Source organism: Rhinolophus sinicus, chromosome 12, assembly GCF_057876585.1.
Source record: "Rhinolophus sinicus isolate RSI-liver-muscle chromosome 12, RSI-T2T, whole genome shotgun sequence".
In the NCBI taxonomy this organism is placed as follows: Eukaryota; Metazoa; Chordata; class Mammalia; order Chiroptera; family Rhinolophidae; genus Rhinolophus; species Rhinolophus sinicus.
In genome coordinates this window covers 15996998-16018650 of record NC_142512.1, presented here as the reverse complement: position 1 = coordinate 16018650, position 21653 = coordinate 15996998, and the positions used below count along the sequence as shown (strand labels likewise).

The window sequence follows — 21653 nt, the reverse complement described above, 5'->3', positions numbered from 1 at the left end:
TGAGGTCTCCGTAACCCTCCCTATGTCTTGGCCGCCCTGGGCCATGCTCCCTGGTCCATTCCCACTTCTAGACCTGAGCCCCCAGGTCTCCATATGACATGCAGCAAAGGGTGAACCAGGAAGGTAATTAACATCAGCGCCTCTGCCCCTCCCAGGCTGGGCACTGAGTCGATGTAAGGACAGAGTCCTTTTCTGTGTCCCCACCTTTGTCCTCACCCACCCACTCCCTTCCTCTTGCTACACAGACCGGAAGAGACACACACACATGCTCCACACTCCATTCACCTGTTTTGTCAAACACACCAGGGTTTTCCAAGCCTCTGAGCCTTTGCACATGCTGTTCCCTTTGGCTTCACTATCCTTTCCCTCTGCTTTGCTGGGCTATTCCTACAGATTCCTCAAGACCAGGTAAAAGCCGGAAGGCCCAGGCACACGGGCTCACCACTGTGGGCCGGCACAGCACACATGCTCCTGTTTCTGGGTTTCTCGCTCCTATCTGTGACCACCCACCCTCGGCTGGCTTCACTAGAGCTGGGGGTGGGGGAAGGGGGCCTTCCGTATATAGGACTTCTCCTTCTTCTGGAGGCCACACAGCAGGAGTCAGCAGCTGTGAGTGCCCTGCCCTTCTTGTTCAGGAAACGGATGAACAAGTGGGACAGATGACAGCCCCGCAGAAACAGAGACAGAGGGTATGACAGAGAGGCCCAGGGACAGGAAGTGGTGGGGTGAACAACAGAGAGGGCTCGGCCACCGCCACCTGGGGTCAGGCAGAAGCTGCAGCCATTGCCGTTGGTCCAAGGGAGGAGTTGAGGGGCCATGTAGCTCCCCTTCCTCGTGACCCGAGGGTGGGACCCCATGGAGAGCAGGAGCTTGTCAAGGTAAGTAGGACAACCAGTTGCAGTGAGCCCCAAGACCTGTCCTTCCTGGGTTTCCCAACGTCCCCCACACAGCCCTTCCTGCTGACGTATGGGACCCTCGGGTCTAGGACTCCCTGTGACCCAGCTCCCTCCCTGCCCCACTGGGCCCTTGCCCTCACACCCTGTATCTGAGGCACGGCATGAATGCCCAGCTTTCCCGGGACAGTTGGAGGAAGCAGCCAGGCAGGGAGGCTCCACTCCAAAAAGCATTCATGTTAGAAGGGGTGCCAGGGGGTGAACAGAACTTTCGGTGGGTCCTGAGGTTGGTGTGTGTTTTAGGGGCGCTCCACTCTGCCCACAGTGCGGCCCGCCCATCCTCAGAGAAGGGGAGGCAGGGCTGCAGAGCTCATGGCGCCCGGTTGTCACACCACACACATTTATGGGATGTCAGACAGGTGGTCAGGGCCGCATGGCCCACAGCGACAGGGCAGAACCCACCTCCATGCCCAGAGCAGGAAGGCCGCCCCGCCAGTATCCTGCAGTCAAGGGCCCTGGCCAGTAAGTCCATGGCTGGGGCTGGAAACAGGGAGCCCAGGCCCTTTGAGAGCCCTGGTGCATGTGTGTGTCTGTGTGTGACAGACAGACAGACAGACGGACAGCCTCTGGGAACGCATAACCTGGGATCTGTGTGTGACGGTGTTTGCAAGTCTGAGTGTCCAGCACACCCTGCGTGGTGGCTTAGGCGTGAAGTGGTGTGTCTAAGTGTCTGGCTAGGAGTGTGCGTCCATTTGTGTCTGTCCTGTGACATCATGTCTGCCTGGGTGGACTAAGTAAGGGCTTGTGTCAGGTCTCCCTGCACGTGTGGGAGGCAGCACCTGGGCAGCCCTCCCTGCTGGCAGCACCGGAAGCCTTGTGTCCCAGGGAGGCTGCCACCTCGTGTCCCAGCAGGTGCTACCCCGGGGGTGGGGGGCAGGCTCTCGGTGGTGCAGGCAGAGCAGCCGGGCCTATCATCTGGGCACGTACTCCCTGGGCAGCCCCGCCCAGTTGTGGTCACGCAGGGCCTTGTCCACCGTCCGGATGTAGCCATTGATCAAGTCCTTCATCTCCGGGGTGAAGGGCTCGGGGTCATGAGGGCGCCCGCCACGCCGCCGGAAGCTGCCTTCCTTGTTGTTCTCCACGCAGAGCAGCCGCTCCTCGCTCACCGACACGTTGAGAAAGGCCACCATCTCCCGCAGCGTGGGCACCAGGCTGTGCCGCAGCTCCTCATAGTGCACGACCAGCAGCCGCTTGCCGTACTTGAGCCAGTCCAGCACGTGCGAGGACCACCACGACGAGTAGCTGTTGACGAAGTCCGGCCACTCTGTGAGGGGAGAGAAGGGGCGCCCTGTCAGCGCCCGGCCTGGCAGGGCTGCTGGCCCTTCTGGATGTCTGGGAAACGGCCAGGATTTCCCATTGCCCACTGCCCAGGGCCAACCTGCCCAATCCCCCGCGGAGGAAGACCCTCTTGGTGACCTCGTGTGACTTCAGGCCAGGCACTGAAGAGACCTAAGCCAGCCAGAGATGTGAGCTTGAGTCTGCCTGCCCCCAGCCGTTACCTGGCAAACACACCACCTTAAGACAAATGTGGAGTGCGTGTACCAAGAACTGCTCCTCTTTCGTGTGCTGTGAATTCCTCGACCTTAGGTAGGGACAGCACCTGGCTAGGGAGAGCTGGGGCTGGGCCGCAAGGCATGATACAATGGTATTAAAGACAGGTGGGAAACCGAGGCAGGACATCTGTCAAGATGACCCTCATTCACCTTCATACGGTCTCTGGCAACTATGCACATCTGCTGTGGGTGACGAGGGCTGAACAGTGTGTGGGGGCAGCCGCTGGGTCTGCCGGTGAGAGGAAGACACTGTGCAGGCCCGACTCCTGTCCCGGCCCCTCCGGTAAAGCTAAGTGAGTGTGGTGCCTGATACATGCTCATTGTCTGATAAGTGTGATGCCAGTTTAGTTTGTGGCACAGCTGGGCAGTAGGGCATACAACGAAGGCATGGACGAGGCAGCTGAAAACGTCTGCAGATGACCTGCTTCATGAGATTTATTTTCTAGCAAATTAAGTAATCAGGGGTTTTCTTGGGGGAGGGGAAGGGAGCGTGCAAATGTCAAGAATCATTCCAACAAAAACAGTTTCCGTAACTAGGCTATTAATCTACCTCAATGCTTTGGGCAGCATCTGCTTTCTCTCATCTTCACCACGACCCTATGAGATAGGGACCGCCTTGTTTTCCAGATAAGAAAACCGAGGCTCAGAAGACAAGGCATGCCATTTGCCTGGGGTTACTGGGCTGGGAAGAGGCCGAGGAGGGGTCAGAGCTCAGCTGGCCTGCATCCTAAAGGGCAGTCAGCAAGGGGGACAGGGATGGCTGGGAGTGGGGAGGCTGGTCTAGTGGAGGGTGATGGGGGAAGGGGAGGACAGGGGCAGCCTCAGCTGATCGCAGGAGACAGGAGCACAGCCTGCCAGGCTTACAGCCTCACATCTCATCATGCCATCCACCCTTCTGGACAGTTTTATTTCTGATGGCTTCATTTTATATCATTCACCACCCTGGACTTGTATCTCTGTAATTCATTTCCCAAAGGCTAGACTATGCTTGTCTTGAGGGTGGAGACCATGACCCCTTTCCCTGGGCCCCGATGCACTGCCCAGTGCCTGGCACACAGTAGGACTTCAGGAAGGACGTGTCAGCAGACCGAGTCCATGAATCAGGTTGCCCCCTGACTGCTGACTCCCTCTGTACCTTTGCTCTTCCAGTTGCGGTCAGCGGCATAGCCCAGGTGCCCAGCACACTTCCTGTTGAATTCGGCCACCAGGGACCTGTATGGGTTCCGGATGAGCAGAATGGCTGAGTCAAACATCTCAATCTCCCGCCTGCCACTCTCATGGGTCTTCACACAGATGGTGCGCCGGCTCCGCCAGTGGTCCTTCTCGCCCTTAAACCCTGCCCGGGACAAAGGAGAGGGCCACTTTGGAGGCAGGCATAGAGGAGCCCCCACTGCCACGGCCGCGGACGGGTCTGAATGCTAACCCGCATCCCTGAGGGAAAGCTGACAACAGGGGCATAAGAGAGGCCTGTGGATGGCATAGCAGGGGGCACTGGGAGGGCCTATGGATGGTTGACAGGAGCGGCCTCCAAACGAGTGACCCTACCCAAGAGAAAGTGAGAGCAGGAGGTGTCAGAGAGTAGGGAAAGATGGCGTCTCTACAAGAGAACGGAGATAAGGCACCTCCTGCAGAACCCCAGGAGTAAGGAGGCAAAGGCCCTGATCTCACCCGGTCTCTAGACATTGAAGACGCATACACTGGGGCATTTTCTTGGCAATTTCACACGAACATCACAAATACCCCTGTGAGTCAACTATAGCTACAGGCATAGCTAGATGAAGCGACTGAGGCTCAGAGTGGGTGTGTGACTTGCCCAAGATCACATAGCACCATGGCAACAGAGTCAGGGCTCTCGCCACATGGCCGTGTGTGTCCCTATGAGGACACAGTGGAGGTAGGATCTCCATCATCAGGCTCAAGGCTGTAAGCAGCTGTTGTCCCTCCCTCTGACTTTATGCCTTGGTCCTATAACAGGGCCCCAGCCTTGCATCTATGGGGATTCTCCACCTGGGGCCCTAGAACGGGTCTGGCCAAAGTCTTATCCACAGTGTTGGAGCTAAACCCTGCGAAACCCAGGGACCAGTTTCTATGAACAGAGCCTTGCTCCCATTGGCCCACCTTTCCAGGCGGGGGCCCTGCCTTCTTCCTGGGCCTCTTGGGCCACATTGGGGACTACAGTCCAAAGGATTTCTGGCTGAGAAGGCCAGATTCTACCAATCCTTACACAGTCACATATTTATCAACAGTGATGATTGTGTGCTCATTCTGGGTTGGACTTTTTATGTCAGGGTTCCAGAACTCAGACCCTGTCTTTACGCTTATAGTCTAGTAGGGAAATAGCCCAAGTATACTACAGAGCATAGGAACTTACGGGAACAAGGAGTAGGGGGCACTGGCTAGAGGGTGTAGTAGGATATCACCGAAGGCTTCCTGGAAAGATGTCCCCTGAACCTAATCTCCTGCAGGCCCGTGCCAGCCAGCTCTGGGGACATGCTCCATTAATGTGCGTGAGCTTATCTTGGGCTCTTCAAAACATAAACGAGGCCCCTCACCCCTCTTTCATGAATGGCTGGGAAGCATTGGTATCTACAAATGCCTGGAAATGTGCAAGTCTTCTTTGAATCTGGACGTCTGGGTTCACTTGCTGAAACTCAACACGTTTCAAACTCATCTCTGCATGGCCAAACACCAAAACTCTTTGCTTTGATTCATTCTGTCCAATAGCTGGGAGTTTCCAGGAAAGGAGGAGTCACACCATGGGATGAAGAAACGTGAGATCCAATCTTTGACACCCTGAAACTCAGGGCGACTGTCATACAGCCTCAGCCTATTTCACCAGCAGCCACTTTTCTGTGTAACTTCGGCCACATTCACCCATGACAGGTTTGGCGTATTGGCATTGGAGCTGCATTGCGAATTTCACACCTGCGTGCCTCATGGCTCTGTAAGTGCACTGAGGCCAGTGGCTACATCTAACCAGCCCTGTAAGGCTCAAAGATGCACTGGGATCTCTAAAGCCATTTTGAGGCAGTGTCAATCCAACCCTCGTAGATGGCTATTTGAGCCACTGGGCCACTTAGCCATTTGTAGACCAAAACGCCCAGCTGTGTGATAAGGTAAAGGGCTTCTAGATGACCAACGGAGGTAAATGGAGTCTGAGCACAGTGGTGGTTTCTCAGGGGACTAGGCCACAGTGGGCGGGACCATGTGCTTCCTCTGGCCACTTTACCTGTAGGTGCCTACAATGCTCCAGACTCTCAAGGACAATGGGGCTGGGTTATATAGACAATCTTGGCTTTTTCCCAACCAGACCAAGATGGCTGTGGGTGATTCCAGAACTCACTGCCAACCTCTGAAATTTTCCGTTTTCTCTAGGATGTTACTGATAGTAACTTCTTTTCCTAAACCAAATGCTAGTTAAGAAACCCAGAGAAACTGCTGTAGCACTTGACAACAGAGAAATATACCGGGGGTGCCAAAAAAATACATACAAGTGGCCACTTTGGTCAGCGTTGCTCAAGCAGTGGTTCGCCGTAATCAGAAGTGTCTGGACGCTGATGGTAAAACTTATAGCACCTCTTGTAATTGCAGAAGTCAAACGTGACTTCTATTCGTCTTTTGCTATCGGTATATATTGAGTATTACAATTTTAATAGATTTTTCCTTTCTTAAAATGCGTATATATATTTTTGGCACTCTCTGTATTACACCAAATTTAGATCCCACTTGACTTGTCTGAGGTTCTTAGTTCCTAAACAGTGCACAGGCTCGAGCCATTTAAGTTCATTTACTTGGCATAACGAGGTCTCTTATTTCTACAAGGGCGAGATAAAAAAAAAAATCACAAAACTTTTGAAGATTTTTGGATCTATTTCTTTAAAAATAGCACTTTGATAAGCGACCCCTTGCTTAAAGAAAAAAAAAAGGAATGAGTAGATGAAGTCGGTCTCACCTAATTATCGAGGGTTCTGAAAATTAAGAAAAATTCAAGAACAGTTTCTAGAGAGGGAATCCAAGCTCCTAAGCTTTCCCTTTGAATCCAGCACAAACCTCACAAATTCTCACTCCAAGTGTGGCCCTAGGGCTGGCTGCTCAGCACCACCTAGGAGCTTGTTAGAAATGGCAATTCCTAATCCCCACCTCAGAGCAAATGAATCAGACTCTCAGGGGGTTTAGCCCAGGAATCTGTTGAATTTAACAAGCCCTCTGGGAGATTCAAGCGTGAGAGGCTGCTCCATTGCTCCGAGGAAAGTCTGGCCACGGGAGGTGCCTCCCCCCCCGCCCCCCCCCCTTGCAGCCTTCACTTACCTTTGTTGTACAGAGTTCCATCAAAGTAGTAGCTCCCCGTATAGAAGCCGGTGGCGTGCTCAATGAGGTGTCGCGCCCAGGTGTTCCCGGCTCCGGGGAAGCTCGACAAAGCCACAAACACTTTGGATTTGGTGGGCAGGAACCTCCTGTCTGTGCACCGAGTGTCTGAAAGTCCAGAAGTAGTCTCAGGGTCACTCACCCTCACCGTGACTCAGACTCGCCGCTGTACCCCTTAGACAGGAACTATTGATCCAAGACTCCCACTTAATAGAAGGGAAAACTGAGGCCCCAAAAGGGGAAGGGGCTTACTACCTGCACTGTGGCCGCACAGCTCTGTGGCTGGTCAGAGAAAGCCCCGATGACAACGAGGCCCCAAAGACCCGTGCCAAGAGTGGGGTGCGATTCGGCACCCTGCCAACCCGCAGCCCCCACTTTGTTTCCATGGCCACAGCCAAACCCCACTCCCAGCACAGCACAGGTAACTCCAGATTCTGCAGAGAAGGTGGCAGGGGGGTCGTGGCTGGGACAACCGATGCCACACACCCCGGTACAGCCAACACCGAACCAGGGCTGGACTAATTTCAGGCCAGTAACCTCTGCCTCCTCTTCCTTCCCCCTAGGGCGGCAAGGAGCACATGGAATCATCAGGTGAAAACCCCAAAGTTCCTGGGCTGTGTTGGGTCATGGTAGGTGCTCCGTAAAGGTGCTCACATGAGGAAGATGCCAGCGCTTGGGCACAGCCCAGGATCCTTACTGGGCCCAGGTCCTGGACTGGCTTGGGGGGGGGGGCCCTATGGCCACTGAGCTCAAATGCCACCCAATGCCACCACCTTGGAATTGCTCTCTCTCTGGGCCCTGCCTCTCTGCTCTTGCTTTCTTCCTCAAACCACCTTCATCTCCAGAGAGACGCAGATAAAGGTCAGGTGCTCTCCACAGTGAGCCCTGCATCCTGAGGTCAGTCTCCAGGGATGGCCGAGGCCTCCCCCTTCCCATTATCCCAAGAAGGGACCACCCACCACAATGCCAGGGTTTTTACCCAGATGCCCTTCCCACCTGAGCCAGCCATGGCTGGCATCTCCAAAGCCCCAGAGCAAAAGCCACAACAAGTGGCAGGCACAGGGAGGAGGGGCCTGCACGCTCTGTCCAGCTCTGGCCCGGGGCTCACCTTGCATGGGCGTCTGGTAGACCTTGCAGTACTCCGCCAGCCTCTGTGCCTCCGGGTCCTGGCCACACAGCGAGCTGTCCACAGCATCCTGCAGGCTGAACTGGGGGGTGGGGTACGCACAGTAGCACTCCCAGCCCCTGAGGACGGCCAAGGGGAACTCCTGCCAGGCAAGGAAAGGAAGAGAAGCACCTGAGGTGAGTGCAAGGGCCACGCCTCCAGCAGCTCAGGTGCTGGGATGAGCAGAGGATGTGCTGCCTCTGCAGGGGATCAACAGGGATGCCCATCCATCCTTCCCGTGTCGGGTTCTGTGCCCAACCCAAGGAGACAAAGCTCAGTGAGACGTGACTGCTGCCCTCCAGTAGCTCACAGCTGGCTGGTGACAAGTCAACAGTCACAGCACAGTGAGAGCAGTGCTATGACAGGGGTGAGCCAAGGGTGGAAGGCCGGGAGCGGGGTCTGGAACTGAACTTTCCAGACGTCTAGGAGGTTGTTAGGAGAGCTGGGGTGGGACTAATTTCCCACAGGCCCTCCAGATGGTGGCAGCTGCAGGAGCAAACGTGCGCACGGGTCAGAAAGGCACAGAGAGCCCACCCAGGGCAGCTTGGGGCTCAACGTGTCAGACTGCGAGCCTCAAGTGACGTCTGGGAGTCACACTGGCCCTCCCTGGAAAGAGACCCAACCCAAGCCATATATTCGAAGTCCACTGCAGGATGGAGTTCAGTGCCAAGGGCAGATTCCCACACAATCATCTCTACAAGACGGGAGGTAGATGAGAACAGACATCCATCTACCACGGTACCCGCCCAATGGGGGCTTCCTGAGAATGCAGGGACCTTGCGAGGGACCGCTCCTGGGCTCTCTTACACGGTTTCTTTTTCCCGCTGGGGAGGCTGCACCATATGGTGGACAGAGCTGGGGCACTGGTATCTGGAAGGCCTGGGTGTGAATTCGGGGTCACAGGCTGGGTAACCTTGGGCATCATGCAGAGCCTCTCTGAATGTCACCATTGAACACAGGTAATAAGATCCACCTTGTATGCTTGTTACAAGAATTAGATGAGAAGGATCCTAACCGCCCAGTGCTGGGCCCGGCGCATGGTGGGGGCTGTCACAGAGGAGCGGGCCATCCTCGGCCGCCTTACCCTCTGGGCATCAGCCACACTGGCTTAAGAATTCCTCCACACGCCTCGGCACACAGGAGAGATGAGCCTCTTGGAGGACGGAGAGAGGAGAGGAGTATAGGAGTGTGTGCAGGAGGGAGGCCGTGGGTGGAGAAAACTCCTCACTGCCAAGGGGAAACACTGCACAAACCTCTTTATTCTTTGCCCACAGCGAAATCTCATAAATAAATAAATAAATAAATAAATAAATAAATAAATATCAAAAAAAAAGAAAATCAATGGCATTTTCTGAGTGTGGCTTGGCAAAGAGAGAATCTCTGGAAAGACAACAGAGGTGGTGTCCCAGTCAAGGGAGGGTGATGCAGAGCCTGGGGGAGGGGGAGCCTTTAGGAGGGCGGGAAGGAGATGCTGCTGGATGCTGCCCCCGGGTAGGGCTGTTCTTGTAAGCACAGGCTGGAGTCTCTCCTACATGCCCAGCAGCCTCATGAAAGCCTCCCTGCCTCCCTCGTCCTTCTTCAAGGCTGATGGGCAGCTTTGCCTCTGCCAGGACTTTACCAGGGTTCAGGCCCACGTCACTCTCACAGAGCTGAGCTGCCACGTGGGGACAGGAGGGAGGATGCTTGCACTACTGACACAGTACACACACCTACACACACACACACACACAATGTTGCTGCACTCTGCTTCTAGAGCTCAGAGCTCCCTTTGCATTGGAAAGACTTAAATATTCTAAGGGGCATAAGCAAGTCGCTTCTCCTTTTGGAACCTTAGTTTTTCCATCTGTAAAATGGACACATTCCATGAGCCAGCCTGCCTGGAACAGTCAGAGGATCTCGCTTCTCTGCAGCCCTCTCACTAGCTTCCCCTGGTCCAGCCTGAGGGCAGTGTCACAAGGACATCCATCCCCACGCCTTTTGTGGGAGAGGTTGGAGATGGGGATGGAGGATGCAGATGGGCAGTCACTCTGGGTGTCTATGGACTTTGTCAGAGCGACCAGGGAGGAAGCACCATGTAGTAGGTAAAGCACTAGGTTTACGATCCCAAAGACCTGGACTCAAGTTGCAGTGTCATATTTCAATATCTGTGTGACCTTGGGGAAGTAACTGCCCTCTCCGAGCCTCAATTTTCTCATCTGTAACATGGCAGTAATAATATCCACCCCACAGAGTGTTGGGAGAATAAAGGGAGGCGAATGCATAAGACGGACTCAGCCAGTGCCTAGCACATAGTAGGTGCTCCCCTATTCTTAATTGTATTAGAGGTGGGCCCCGGACCACCCTCTTGAAACTCAGAGTACCCAGAGTTTGTTTCCTAAAATTCCTCACTTTGGCTCCCCCTCCAAGGCCCCAAAAGCTCAGGATCAAACAAAGATCAGAAAACCCTCCCCCAGTTAGCACTTGTCTTGATCCTACACATTAAGAAAATAATTGCTTTGAAGAGTCAGTGGCCTCAATAGGGCTCTGATCCTGGAACCAGCCCCTGCCCGCCCCCCCCCCCCCCCCCCGCATCCCCCAGCCACAGCTGCCCTCAATGTCAGCTGCAGTGATGATCCAGCACTAATAGCCAGGGCCACCATCACAGTGCAGAGCTGAGGCGACTAGACATGGGAGTGAGAAGACAAAGGCTGACAAACCCCATCAGTTTGTCTGGCTAGACTCCACCCACCTGGGGCCCCCAGGCCATTTCTCAACAGAGGGCAAAATCTGTGTTCTGACCCTCAATCAGAACACCACTGGCTTTCTGGAAGCAAGCTCTGCTGATGTGAGTTGGCGAAAAGCCATCCCAGGAATCGCAACCTCCGGCCTTTACCATCACCATCCACCCTTTCCCACAAAGCCCTCATCCCACCTCATCCCAGATCAACACCTTCTTCACAGCAAGCACTGGCAACAAACAGCCTGGGCACCCAGGGTGGCAACAGGGAGAGACCGTGGCATTCTAGCTGTTCACACAGGCTGTCATGGACTGAGCTGTATCCTCCAAATTTCATATGCTGAAATCCTTAACCCCTGTACCTCTGCATGTGACTGCATTTGGAGACAGGGTCTTTAAAGAGGTAATTAAGTTAAGAGGGGGCCATTCGGGTGGACCCCAATCTAATCTGATTGGTGTCGTTATTAGAAGAAAGGATTAGAACACAGACACGCACAGACTAATGGGCGATCACGTGAAGACTGGGGGAGAAGGTGGCCATATTCAAGCCAAAGAGACAGACCTCAGAAGAAACCAAACCTGTCAACACCTTGACCTTGAACTTCTGGCCTCCAGAACTGTAAGAAAACTAATTTGTGTTAAGCTCCCCAGCAGTCTGTAGTACTTGGTCACAGCAGCCCTCGTAAACTAATCCACTAGCTTTCTTACTGGTTCTTGGCCAGTGTAGTCACATATCCACCGCAGGGCCTTTGCACTTGCTGTTGTCTGTGCCTGGAATGTTCTTCCCCCAGACACCCACAAGGCTTTTTCCCTCCCTTTGTTCAAGTCACCTTCTCCGTGAGCCCTTCTCTGGCTACCCCATTTCAAGTTGTAGCACCCTTGCCACCGTCACTGATACACCTTATTCCCATGTCGTGCTTTCTAATTTTGTTTCACTGAGGTGTGACTTACCGTGATGAAATGCTCTGGTCCTAAGTGTACCGTTCAGTCAGTCTTGATGAATGCAAATCAAGATACACAGCATTTCCCTCACACCAGCGTTTCCTCCATCCCTCCCTAGCAGCCCTTCCTCCCTCAAAGCAACTGCTATTCTGACTTCTATCACCACAGATTCGTGTGTCTATTCTAGAATGTCCTGTAAATAGAATCATCCACTGCCTATTTCTGTGTGTCTGCTTTCTTTCATTCAGAAACAAATTTGCTAAATCCACCCATGTTTCATCTGTCACTGGACTGTTCCTTTTTATTGCTGAGTATGATTCCACGCGTGGATGGACCAATTTATTGATTCATCCACTTGATGGACACCTGGGCTGTTTCCGGTTTTCACTTATTACAAAGAAAGCTGCTATGAACATTCTTGTACAAGATTTTCAGTTGATAAATAGTTTCATTTCTCATGGGTAAATACCTAAGCTCCTGCTTTATTTTTCTCCATATAACTTGTCACCATTCAGCATACGACCTGTTTTATCTCCTGACGTGTTTATCGTCTCCCTCTATGAGAATGTAAGCGGGGATTTCTGTATGTCTAGTGAGTTTTGTTGCACTCTCTAGAAATCGGTGGATACTTAATGAATGTTTGATGGACAAACCAATGAATAAATGAATGAATGACTGACTGAATGTCCTTTGCAGATCCCAACTCCCCCCAGAGTTGGTGGTAATGGACTAGGGCATGAGTCCTCTGTTGGTCATTTTTACCCTGGGCATGAGGGAGGGGAAGAAAGCTGCTGCATCTGAGCGAAACCTCCCCAACATCAGGGACCCCAGGGGGCTCTGCTGTCCTGGGATTCCTGTTCAGAGGAGATTTCACCAACATGGTGGGTCTGCTCGAGGAAGCTGGCTCTGTCTCCCTCCCCGGCGGTAGCAGCGCCGCTGACTCAATGCCCCATAGTCAGTCCTACATTCCAGGGCTGGGGCCCGGCTGCCCCTACCAGCGACCCGAACCTTTTTGCTTCTCTGAGTGGATTAAACCATCAAGTTTCCGGGTGTTTGCAGAGCGACAGGAGAGCTGCAGACAATAATGTAGTTTTATTTACAACATAACCGCTTCAGCAACATGACTGCATTCTGAAAACACAGAACAACTTTCAGCCCCTTGGGGATTTCTAGGACATGATTTCCATAAAAATTAAATATTGATGAATCTTATCTCTCTGCCAACTTCCCTGCTCCCCCTCCCCCACCCGAAGCTTCAGTGAGAGAGAGAAAGAGGAGAAAATGATTAGAAAAAGCAAGGCAGGAAAAAGAAGCAAGAACACAGATGTGGGATTATTTCAATCAAATAAATGAGGGGTTAAAGAGGGAGCCGGCACAGCCTCTCGGAGGGCAGGGTGGACACACACCCTAATCCTGACACGTCCTCTCCAGCCTGAGTCCGGGAGGGGCTCCGGCTAGGCTGGGGCCAGGCCCACAGTGTGACTGGGGATCCCCCCTGGAGCCAGGCTGTGGTACAGCCAGGGCTGGGCTCTCCGGGTGGCGGGATCCACATGCAAAGGCTTGGTCACGGCCAACAGGTCAAGGAGTGGGCATTCCACCAGGCAAGGGGCAAGGCCCCAAGAAGGACCCCTTCAACCAACTGGCCCATCTGGGTCTCTTCTCCTCCATCTTCATTCCTCTTTGAGCACTTTTCTCAGGATCTCCAGGCTTACATAGAGTTGTAGAAATTTCAGAGATCAGAACTTCAGGTTTCAGAAGGGGAAACTGAGGCTCGGAGGCAGGCAGTGAGCAGCCCGAGACCTCAGCGCTTCAGGGGCAGTGGGAACAGAAGATAGCCTCTTAGGGCTTTGCCACACCCCACGCTCAACTCCTTGGAGGCAAACACACAAACGTGATAGAGTTTTGATGAAACCTGCAAACTAGCAAGGAGGTCGCTTTGACCAGTCTTTACCTTCTGGGCCATTCCCATCACTCCAGACAGAGGCAGGTCTGACATTCAAGACACAAAAAGGAATGGAAATGCCCACAAAGGTGAGTGCGGGGAGGCTTTCGGGGAAATGTCAGGTTGAATGAAAATCCATCTGCCCACACTGTGACTGAACGCCTGTTTCCTCCGACCTGATGGCCCTGGGGTCTGACCGCAGAGTGGGGGGCTGTGTGGTTTGGGGAGGCAGCTACGGGGAGGTGGAACCAGACCAAGGCTTGGAGGAACCAGACAGGCTTCGTAGTGTCAACAAGCTACTGAGCATCTTTGAGCCTTGGTTTTATCACCTGTAAAAGGAGCACAGCTTAATGACTATAGGCTTTGGGGTCAGCAGGTATGAGATGAAGTTAAGATGGATGGAATCTTGATTTCCGCATCTGTACAGGAGGTTTGAGGATGGAATGAAATACTCGTGAGGTGCCCGTCAGAGAGGAGACGCTCAGCAACTTGGTTGGTTCCAGTCCAGGGGAGACTAAGTGCATGTCTAGGGTGGGGTCAGAGGCTTCTCCATGGGAGAGGCTGACTTACAGCCCCCTTGCACGTGTGCAGCCTCAAAGGTGCGGCCTCAAGATTGTGTGGAACAAATGTTAGTCTCCAGGGGCCTCGATGGGATGTCCCCTTGTACGATGGCGCTCTGTAGACTTTGAGCCCCCAGACAGCAGACCCACTAACTCTGCTCCACACAACACCCTCCCTGTCAAATCAAAGCCAAACAGATATTGGAAAGAAGAGTCCAGTAAACACCGCATGGTTCAGAACCACCAAACCCTCGGGATCCGAAGGTGCCTGCATTTCCGCCAACCTGGGAAAGGACCAGCCGCTCATCTTAGGCAGTTTCTCAAACATCCCAAGCACAGCAAAGGAACCAGGGGAAGCTGAATAATAACAATCATCACCATCGTCTGGAATACTCACTACTCAAGAGTGCCCAATCAGAGAACTCTGTCACGTCCACAAACTCACCGAGTCCAGCTAACCGTCTGGCGAGGCAGCTCTGCCAACCCCTGCGAGGAGGACACTAGGCTGTGTAACTTGGCCAGGGTCACAAAACGACCAAGTGGCCGAGTAGGGCTATGCACCCAGGTCACTGTGGCTCGAAAGCCACCCACCTTCCTACCGTCTTCAGAATGATGAGGCTACACGACTCACTTCCTAAAGGGTACCAGAAGTCTTAAAAGTGCACCCAGGAGATGTACATGTCCTTTGCCCCAGCAATTCCATATCTGATACTATAACCCAAGGAAATAATCATGCACGTGCTCAAAGGTTTACCTACAAGGTTTACCTACGTGCCTGGCAGTATTGTTCAAAATAGCAAAAAACAGAACAAAAAACAGCCTAACTGTCCAACAGTGGAGGATTAAATGCCTTGTAGCCATGAAGGGCATAGCAGGGGAAGAGAAAAGTTCATGACATATTAAATGAGAAAAGGGAACAATGGAAGGAAAGATTCAATTTATTAAAAACAGATAACACACATACACACACACACACACACACCCCTAGAATAAACGACCAAATGGGTGCAAAATGTTATCACCAGTTGTTGTTTTCTGATGTGGCAAAGTTACTGTTGAGGTTTCATTTTATTTTTACATTTCCAAATGTTCAAAAATTTCTAAAATAAATCCTGTGTAAACTCCCCCTCACCCCAAAGAAAACAATCAACGTTCTTTAAAGACACCCACAGTATAACGCTGACAGGTTTACTACAGAATTTTTATAAGAGATCCAAAGTCACACCTTGTCAGTTACCTATTGGAACGACTAGAGAGCATTTTGGCAAAAGGAAAAATTCTTACTATCAAGGTAGCAATTCACAAAACCCAGACTGTCACAGACCCATCCCTGGCAGAGATGTGCAATCGCGTGCCCCAGGGAGCCCACGAGTCCACCAGGAGAGACTGGGTCCAATGGGAATCCCGGTGGGTTTAGCCAGGGCGGCTGCCCAGCAGAGAGAAAGCAGGCTCTCCATTAGCGCCTACCTTTCCATTTCACAGGCGGCTGGGTCAGTGCCACCGTCAAATGGCCAAAGAAAAAACCCTGGAAGCAATGTCAGTGGGAAAACATCCAGGAGATTAATATTCCATATGAAGAAGAAAAGAGGGCAAGAAAGATAATACCTCTCTGCCTCTTTGTCCTGTTTCTCCCATTCCTTTCTCAGTACAACCTCCAGCAGTGGCTGGCAGAACAAACCTCAGATCACAAGGCGTAATAGCTGGAGAAGCTTCGCGCGTTAGTGACCTATTTGCAGATGGTGTTAGCTCTCACTCACCAGCCCCACAGTGGGAATGAATGCACACGCCCACAGATGGTCTATCTGCTGACGAACAAATACCGGGCTTCGAAATGAGTTATCCCAGATCTGAACTGGTAGCCATGCAAATATCTAAGCTCCCCGTCCTGAGTCTCACCTCTGCCCAAATGAAGGAGGTGGTAGGATCTTGAATACTGAGAGTGAGCAGGTTTGCTTCCATCTCCAGCACAATCACAGAAAATTAGACAAGATCATTTTACTGTGTTTAAAAACACATTACACTGGTCAAGTCCCTCTCGCTGGCAGAGTCGGATCATTAAGATGCTGATAGGCCCCAAAACGTTCTTTTTCTGTCAAACTACACTCTTGGACCTCCCCGAATCCATTTCAACTAACTAGCAAAAAACAATAGAGATTTTTATCTGGGGCTACAAATAAACCCCCAGATGGTGCTCTAAATTGGGGCACTGCAAGGAGGGCTCCCCCTCTTTTCCTGTTTCCAAGCCCCACCTCTCCCATCTGCTGCTCCTGGCCCCACTGGCCAGCCCGCCCTAATTAAGCCCCGAGCCCCCTCCCCCAGAAATTTGCTCTGCCCCATTTCACATTCTGTTGTGAGCATTTTCCATCATAAAAGTCTTTGAAAACATTTTCAATGGCTGTATTATAGTCCACTGTTCGGCCGTGGCTTAGCGTAACCATCCCCACATCATAGAACATCTAAGCTTGTCTTTCAGCCAAATTAGGATGAGATGAAGCTGCCATTGGGATAGCCCTGCAGGCTTGGCGCTACTGGCTTTTCCAGCAAGGAAGTGCCTGGCACTTCAGAAAGGAGTGTATCGCCAGACATCCCTGAATTCACCCCTCTCACCCACGCTCAACATCCACGAGAGGACAGAGAAAACCACTCCTGCAAATAGGTCGCTGGTCACTGCAGGCCTGGCTCAGCTAAACTTCCACCGGATCTCACATCCAGCAGACCTCACCTCCAGAGGCAGACTTGACTTCTCCATCCTCACCAAATAGTTGGAAAAGACAATTGGTCACCAGGAGGCAGACCCACGGAGAACGGGGGCCACGCCTGGGCATTGCTGAGCCAACACATTCAAGCCGGCCCTCTAGGCCAGAGGCAACAATTTTGTCCTGAAGGGGACATATGGCCTTGTTTGGAGACAGTCTGGGTTGTCACGACTGAGGAGGGACAAGCTGTTGGCGTGTTGCGGGCAGAGGGTAGGAATGCTGCAAAATACCCTACAATGCACAGACAGGTCCTAAAACAATGTGACCTGAGCTGAAATGTCAAGTCGTAATACTGAGAAACCCTGCTCTAGAGTGAAATCAGAGTCGCCACAAAGAGTACCCCACCCCCAAAACTGCAGAGCTGAAAGCTGACGGGGACCGTCTAGAAGGTTTCAGTCCAAGTGACACCAATACCCAGAGGGAGAGATGAGGGAGAAGGGGGATGGACAGCTGGGGAGACAAAGGCTCACCCTGTTGGGTAGATGATGGTTTGCCTTGAATGGGTGGCAGCTGGGCCATCGTCCTGGGCCTACCTGGAATCTCTAACTACACAGGTCACAGGCCGATGTCTGTTGCAGCTTTGCCAAGGCACCTCTGAGGGTGGCCCTGAGGACTGCTGCTTCCCAAAGGGATCCCCAGAGAACACCTCCACCCGCCTCCACAGCATTCTACCTATAGCTGTGAAGTGCCATGCCGGGAATACCACCTCCTTCTAGCCTCTTACCCACTGAAAAACGTCTGGACTTTGAAGCAGGTGTCCAAGGCCCGTTGCAATTTGTCGCTACCCCACCTTCCACCCTACACCTGGAGCCCTCCACTCCGGACAAGCTGGGCTGCTGTGCACCACCTCCCACCCTCAGCAGTTGCCCAGGCTTGTGACACACTCCTCACACCCCTCGTCTACCTGTTGACACTGCCCCAGATCCTTCAGCTCCACCCTTTTCCAAGCTGCAGTCTTCCTGCCTAAGCCTGCCTCCAAGGCTCCCTCATTCCCACCCGGCACTGACCTTACTCTCCCTGTGTCAGCGTCCCCTGGCTTCCCGTCTTAGCCCCTCTCCAGCGGTCAATCTCATGAGTAGGGGCCAGGTCTCCCCCATCTCTAGGCTCTGTTGGCAACCCCCTGCCCCCTAAGTGTCAGCCTATGTGTGTCCTGCCAAGACACAGCTTTCAACGTGGAAGCTGGAAATAATGACTGTTCCTCACAGCTGCAAACTTTTGAGCCTCTAAACAATGGGACCTGAGGAAATACCTACCCTTCCGGCCCCCACCGACAGTACAGTACGGGGGAGGCTGGGCGCAGACGAGCCCTGAGTGCAAAGGCCACTTCAGAGAACTCTGGACGCCTTTTCCTCCCTGTTCTGACCCGAACAATTCACAGCACTAGCGAGAGCTGAACATGCAACTTGTCCTTGAAACGCACAATGACGGGAGGTTACTAAAGGTACAAGGTCACTAAAGGGCAAAATGGCACGAGACCAAGAGCCTGCAGGTATCTTTGGCACATGCTCCAATGCAAAACTGCAGCAATGTGGATTTATGCCAGTAATGAAGAAGGGCTGAAGACAGAAGTTGAAGACTTTTAAATCTTTTGAGTTGTGTCTATAACCACAAGGCAGAATTCTCTGGGCCCTTGTGGGCTGCCCAAGAGGAAGCACCCCCAGAATACCGGGCTATCTACCTAGGATGCTGCTTTGAAGTCACCGTCCCCAAAACAAGAGTCACAGGTTGCCTCGCTTCCCTCTCATGCATCGCTGGTGGGGTGTAAAATGAACATAACCGTGGCCAAGGGCAACGTGGCAAAGTTCACCAACACAAGGACAGGGACACACAGCCTGTGACCCAGCATCTCTTAGGAATTTTATCTCCCAGATCCACTGAAACAAAACGACCCACTCATAAGGAGAGTCATTGCAGCTTGTTTGTAAAAGCAAAAGACGGGAAGCAAGCTAAATGTGGAAGAGCAGGGGATTGGTTAAATAAATGATAGGACGGCCGTGCAATGGAATCAAAGACTGAGAAAGCGCTTGCCGTGCCAATATGGAGCAACGTCTAAGACAGATTGTTGAGGAAAAAGAGTCCGGTGCAGGGTAGGGTGGGTAGCTCAGGACCACCTGTGGGTTTGTACAGGAATAATGACTTGGAAAGGAACAACTGCTTGAATATTCATAGAAATTTCGCTGACAGTAGACACAGGAAGTCAGGCCCATCGGCTGCCTCCAAAGGCAGGACAGACACTAGGTGGGTGAGACGCTGGGGTGAGAGGAAGACTCTCCCCTCTGCACCTTTCGATGTCTTTTCACTGTGTTCCATGCAAGCATAGAACCTGTTAGAAAATAATTTAAACCCCTGAAGACACGCAGCGGTGATGCTGCCTGTTTCTTGTCTTGCCCTCTTGTTTCTTCACTCCCATCTCTTCCTGGCCGCATTCGCCCACCTGTCCCCTCCCCACCAATGTCACATGGAGGGAGGGAGCAGCACAAAAAGCACAAGGGTGTGGTGTCAGGAGTGGCCGGTGTGTGTACCTGCACTGACTCCTGTATTTAGCAGGGAGCAGAGGGCCTCCCGCAGGGAGCGCTGGGAGGAGTAAAGCAGATCACGGGCGGGCAGGCCCCTCGCACACATCCGGCTCACAGGAGGACACCTCCCCGGCTGCTGACCATGGAGGCCTGCCTTCACCCTGGTCTGGCCCGGCTGAGTTCCTCTGATTCCAGTGGGGACTCTCCAGGGACCTGCTCTGAACCGCAGGTGTGAAGGCAGCCCTGGAGAGTGGCTTGTCCCTTTGCATGTACCAGCAGGTGTCCCTGCTGTCGCTGGAGGTGCTCGGCTCCCACGAAGGGGAGAGGGGAAGAAGGGTCCCCAGACCAGATATCTGCAAGTCAACAAACTGTGCTTGGTTCACTGCCCTGTGCCACGTGATTGCCTGACGCCCAGCACGTCTTTGGCAGTGGCTCCGGAAATCCTGGACAGACCAGACAGCCACTTCAGAGGCCGCACATGTGCAAGAGGAAAATGCACCCAAAAGGCTGTGTCTCCATCCACCTCTGAGGGAAGCATCTCAACAGGGCTCAGAACATAGAAGCAGACGGAGGGCAGCTCCCAGGGAGGGTGGGGGCACCGCGGAGGGCAGGCTCCTTTATGTCCAACCACATCTGCCTCCTTTACTGAGGCCCACTTCCTGTGCCCCAAACCACCTGCAGGCTATGGAGCTACACTGAGTTCAAATCCTGATTCCCTCGCCCCCTTCCTGGTTGTGTGACCTCAGGCACCATGCTCAAGTTCTCTCTGCCTCAGTTTCCTCACCTGCAATATGCAGGTAATCACAGCACCTATCCCGTAGGGTTATTAGATGGATTAAATGGACTGACACATGTAAAGGGTTTGGAACAGTAGCTGGCACAAAATAAATGGTCATGTTAGCTACTGTTGACAACTACCATTGTCATCATCACGAACGCCCTCCTCTCTCCTGCCCCATTCTGTTACACTGCCAGGTATCACGGGCCCATCAAGACTACTGAACCCCAGCACATCGGAGCAACCCAAACCCCAGCCTATTGCCACCAAGGGCCATTTCTAGGGCTGCAGCATCCAGACCAACGTGGCAGCTGCTGGAGCCCAGCCCCAGACCTCAGTGCTCTGGGGACAGCCTGGTCTCACCAGCCTCGTTCCATAGCCTTCTCCCTGGTCCTGCCTTTTGCAAGGCCCATATGGCCTGGACCAAATTCTCCCGCCCCCGAGCTAATAGGGGTGCAGAGACAGTGGCCCTTGGTATCTAGCCCAGCTCTTGCACAGTCACGCTCCTTTCCTCAGCCCAAGCAGAGCCGAAGGTACATACATGGGACTATGGCCCCTGGAGTCAAGTTCACGGCCCAACACTGTCATACCAACAACAGAAAATCCATCAGCTCTCCCCAAGTCCCGAGCCAGCATCTTCTTGCTTCCAAATCAAGTCAATTTAACATCTGACACTTGCGCCAGGAGCTCACATTGGGAAAGGCATGATCCTTTCAGATTTCACAACCTTTGCTGACAATTCCCCACCCAGCCTCGGATCATCAGCCGTAGCAACGGGCTCCCTGCGGGCACCCTTGGTGATGTCGGCTGCACCGCCTGCCGCCCTCCCACCCAGGCTCTGAGAGTGGATGGACATCTGCAGCCCAGCCTGGGCACCTGCCCCCTCTCTGAGACCACCACACACATTACACTGTTAAAAGGCAAGGCTGTGGAATTATCATTGGTCTTACTTTCTGGGAACAAAATCCTGAGCATGTCTCCACTGTCACATTGGCCTGTACCAGGGAGTCGGGGAAGGCGTGTGTGATGTTCTCCGGCAGTCGGAAGCACCCTCGGTACGTGACAGTCCTCCCTGGAGGGAAAAATGGATTTCCAGTGAGAAATGGTGCCCACAGAGGTTGGGGCCTGTCACAAGGGAAAATGGTGGCTTTAGATCCTGAAACAGGTGTCACTATTCTCAGGTAGGGCACATTTCAAATCAGAGAGAGAAACCACCCTAGACAGGGTGCAGTCAAGCCAAGATCCTGAGAGAAACCAGGCACAGCACCCTGGTCACCTCGGGTCGTTGACAAGGGGCCACTTGGCTGAAACTGCTTAATTCAGGTCTCACTTCTCCCACCAGCTCTTCGGAGAGGGGTCCACTCACCTATCCAACCTACCGTCCTTCTTTCAACAAATCTGGATTGT

At 53.0% G+C, this 21653-nt stretch overlaps 1 protein-coding gene across 2 annotated transcripts in view; it reads right to left on the bottom strand.

Moving 5' to 3' along the window:
- Positions 1-1110: 1110 nt before the first annotated feature.
- WSCD1 (WSC domain sialate O sulfotransferase 1) overlaps positions 1111-21653 on the bottom strand; it is a 43879-nt gene continuing 23336 nt past the window's right edge. For both annotated transcript variants that reach the window (XM_019743841.3, XM_019743840.3), the window contains exons 5-9: positions 21197-21318; positions 7980-8139; positions 6815-6979; positions 3642-3842; positions 1111-2217 (exon numbers count right to left, since the gene is read on the bottom strand). In XM_019743841.3, coding sequence (XP_019599400.2) covers positions 1865-2217; positions 3642-3842; positions 6815-6979; positions 7980-8139; positions 21197-21318 — 1001 coding nt within the window. In that variant the 3' untranslated portion in view covers positions 1111-1864. The remainder of the gene's footprint in view (positions 2218-3641; positions 3843-6814; positions 6980-7979; positions 8140-21196; positions 21319-21653) is intronic.